Genomic DNA, 3,742 nt, shown 5'->3' with positions numbered 1-3,742 from the left:
GTACGGACGGAGCGCGCGCCCCTCCCCGCCCGCGCGACCGTTAGCGGCGCCCCGCGCCAGGGCTGGGCGGAGCCGGGCGCGGCGGCCCCCCCTCACCCCGGCGGGGGTCTGCCCCGGGGCCGGCGCTTCACCCGGCGGGAGGCTTCCGCCTGCCCCTCGCCCCACCTGCTGTGGGGCCGTCCCGGGCCGTGATGCCGCCACCCAGGAGGCAGCGGGCCGCCCCGGTGGGGCCGGGGGCGCGGCGAGCCGGCTCCTCCGCCCGGGGGCCGCAGCGGCCATAAAGGGCCGGGGAAGGGGCGGCGCGGCGCGGCGTGGCACTGCGGTACCGGGGCGGCCGGCTGGCGGGTGAATGCGGCAGAGGGGAGCGGCTGTATCTGGCGGCAGCAGCTCCTCCCTCCGCCACCGCTTCCTCCTCCTCTGTCGGCGGCTTCTGACAGAGGCTTCCCGGCCGGCGGGAGCGCCGGTGGCGGGGCTCGGCCCGGCCGTAGCATGGCTTTCCCCGCGGCGCTAGGTAAGTCCCGAGGCAGCCGGCAGGGCCGGGTCGGTGGTGACCTTGGCCGCCGGCCCGGCAGGGCCGGACCCCGGGGCCTTGGCAGCGCCCTGCCCACCTGCGGGCGGCGGGCCCCGCTCCCCGCGCTGCCCACGGGGGCTGTGCCCGCCGGCCCCTGCCGCTGTGGCGTTACGGGTTCCCGCCCGCTCAGTCCCGCGTCGGGGTCTGCCTTTTAAATAACCGTCCCGTCGCTTTTCTGTTCAGCGTGTTCCCAGGGAAATAGCTTGCTGTTCTTGCCGTGAGGTGCAGAGCTAAAGAGCAGCTAAAGCAGCCTTTCTGTGTGAGGAATATGCGGGAAAAGGGCATTTGCGCGTTGCTAGGCGGCCTCCGTGCCTCCTGCCCATCCCGCAGGGATGTCTGGTGGCTTCCCTAGTCGCTCACCTTGGGGGAAGGACAGCACTTCGGTAGAAGGATACTGGCTACATCCCTCTTCCAGTTCGGGATGGCACAGCTTACCTGAGGATAGTATGAGGTGCCTCATGACTATTTTGAGTTTATTAAACTCCTGTCAATGACATCAGCTAGCAGGGATGTGGGTGAACTTACCTTTACAAGTGTTCCATGCCTTAGTCTCTCATTTACATGAGGGGAGAATGTGAGATCAGATTCTGTAAGAAAGCAAAAAACCCACCCTTTGGTCTCAGGAGCGGAGTGTACTTCTAACTATATATTCTGACTTTTCGCTATCTTATTGTAATGATTTAAAATACAGTGTGGTTTCTCATTTATTTCCTACTGCATTCCTGTTTCTGATCGCAGTTCTCTAAGAAAAGGTTCATTTATACTGGGAAAATTCTCAGCCGATGATAAATATACAACCAATTGATTTTTCCTGCCCTAGTCAGCTAGTACTGAAAATATTTCAATTGCTGATTTAACAGAAGAAGAAACATTAATATTCCACATCGTACTATTATTGCTAGCACTCTTACTGTAGCTGAGTAACTATAGACTGTTCCTGCCTGGCTGAAGTGGCCCAAAAGTCCCCTGTTGCTGGCAGCTGTATGTATGGCAGTTACTGTTGCTGACAACTGTGCTCATTGAGGTCAGTGGAAAGACTCCCATGACTTCATTGAGGTTTGAAATTGAGAAACTGAATCTAAGTTTGGATGCTTCTAAGACATCGTAGTGCATTGTCATCGAATCATTCAGCTAAACATGTATGTATTTTTATATTTCTTACGTAGTTATACTTGATTTTATGAAGATGTAATACTAATTGCAAAACAAATACTCTCCAGGCAAAGAAACAGCATAGTCAGATGCACAATTCTTTAAAACAGGCGATGTTTTTCCACTGGGCTGTGAACTGGTTCTTACAAAATAAGAATGCAAAATAATGTCGATGATCACTAAATTGCCATGTTATGTTCCAGTATATCTCTTGTCAACTTTTCATAGTATGTTTTCTTTTAGAATAAGTGTTCTTAAAGCAACTGTGAAAACAGGTGGACATTAATTAGAATCTTTTAGGCTGAAAACAACAGGATCACATATCAAAAGGATCACATATCAACATCTGAAACTTGCAGCATGGCTACAAAAATACTGTAATGGGGGCCCTGATAAGTTATGCCTGGAGTGATGAAAAACTGCCATGCTCCATGCTGACTTTCAGCATACACTTACTTAAATGCATACTGTCTTATAAAATATGTTTGCATTTTTGTAACCAAAAGGGGTTCTGAAATGCTGGTTCTGGACCTAGACTTCACATTTTGGCCGTGCTTGGATCCGTTTGTTGTGACAGGCTCACTGCTATTTTTAACTTATGTAATAAAGAATTTAATCTTATTTGTTACAAGCTCCATCATACTGAAGGCATTCAAAAAGCTTCAGTATATAATAAATAATGCTGGTCACTAGCTTACAAGCACTGCAGTTTTTTTCCCTCCAGAATGCTACCAGATATGTCAAAATTCATGTTTTGGCTTGTATGAGAATGAAATGTAAATCAAGTCATGAAACTACAGAAGAAACACTAAAGGCAGTATTTTCAATAGTGCCGCTGTAACAAAATGGAAATACTTTGTGATGAAAGGCTACTTAAAATTAAAAAGATAAACCATATTTTTTTTGAAGAGTGATATTGGAAGTGCCAAGTAGAAATTAAAGTCCATATTCTGTTTTCTTCCCACATTCAATTCAGAAGCAGTATATGAACAACTGAAAACAAACTAAAAAACCCCCAAACTCATTAACTACACAGTATTTGCTTCTGCTGTGCAGTCCTTTTATTTCACAGCAGCTCCATGGTTTTTTTTGTTTGTGGAAAGGATGGGGTGAGGCAGAAGTGTCAACCTTTTCTAACTTGTTTGTGGCTCTAAAATTGGTCTGAAGTCACTGAGCAGGGAAGAAGGCAGGCAACTGAGTGAATGTGATTTCCAAATTGAGTGCAAGTACATACAGAGAAGCGTACATTATATCTCAAATAACAGACTATCTGATTATGCCAGTAAATGGAATCTACTGGCAAATCTGTACATAGGTATCTTGGGAATTTTCATGAGTATACCAAGAAGTTCCAGATTCACAAACAGGCGTGGCTCTACAAGTAGAGATATTCGGTGGATACCTATGGTTCTTGTGTACTGCATACTAGTTTAAATTCTGCATAGCTAAATTGTTTTATTCTGCTTTTGCTCTGAACTCTTGGTTTGGATAGGTGCACTATGAAATAAAAACAGTCTCTCTCATATTGTTATTCTTTTTGTAGTTATAACTTTTAACTGTCTTCCTTGTTAGCCGAGATGCCCAGACAGTTTCCAAAGCTGAACATCTCTGAGGTTGATGAGCATGTGCGACTTCTAGCAGAGAAGGTATTTGCTAAAGTTCTCCGAGAAGAAGACAGTAAAGATGCCTTGTCACTATTCACCGTGCCTGAAGACTGCCCTATTGGGCAGAAGGAGGCCAAGGAGAGGGAACTACAGAAGGAACTGGCAGAACAACAGTCTGTGGAAACAGCTAAAAGGTTCGTTCAGTAGTGGCTTTCTTAGTCAAAACCAGGTTTTTTAAGTTTGTTTGAGTTAATAATGAAATATCTGGCAAATAAGAGGCAGAATGTTATTACTTCAGGAGAGAAGTCAATAGCGGGTACTAAGGGCACCTGTGTGATGTCCTTCCATGCTATGCAGAAGGTGCGGGGATGGGCTGTAGGGGGCTTGGAATGGTGAGGTAGTCTCAGCTATGTTT

General features: G+C 47.4%; 1 protein-coding gene across 3 annotated transcripts in view; it reads left to right on the top strand.

Annotated features, from left to right (window-relative positions):
• AMPD3 (adenosine monophosphate deaminase 3) overlaps positions 1-3,742 on the top strand; it is a 36,324-nt gene that overhangs the window by 241 nt on the left and 32,341 nt on the right. The window contains exons 1-2 of one of the 3 annotated variants that reach the window (XM_056354676.1): positions 107-511; positions 3,296-3,521. In XM_056354676.1, coding sequence (XP_056210651.1) covers positions 490-511; positions 3,296-3,521 — 248 coding nt within the window. In that variant the 5' untranslated portion in view covers positions 107-489. Of the gene's footprint in view, positions 1-106; positions 512-3,295; positions 3,522-3,742 lie in introns of those variants that run through there. The other 2 variants (XM_056354675.1, XM_056354677.1) reach the window with 2 other exon arrangements.

This window comes from Falco biarmicus, chromosome 10 (genome assembly GCF_023638135.1).
Source record: "Falco biarmicus isolate bFalBia1 chromosome 10, bFalBia1.pri, whole genome shotgun sequence".
In the NCBI taxonomy this organism is placed as follows: domain Eukaryota; kingdom Metazoa; phylum Chordata; class Aves; order Falconiformes; family Falconidae; genus Falco; species Falco biarmicus.
Note: the sequence above shows the minus strand (reverse complement) of the source record. Positions and strands in the feature narration are given on the sequence as shown.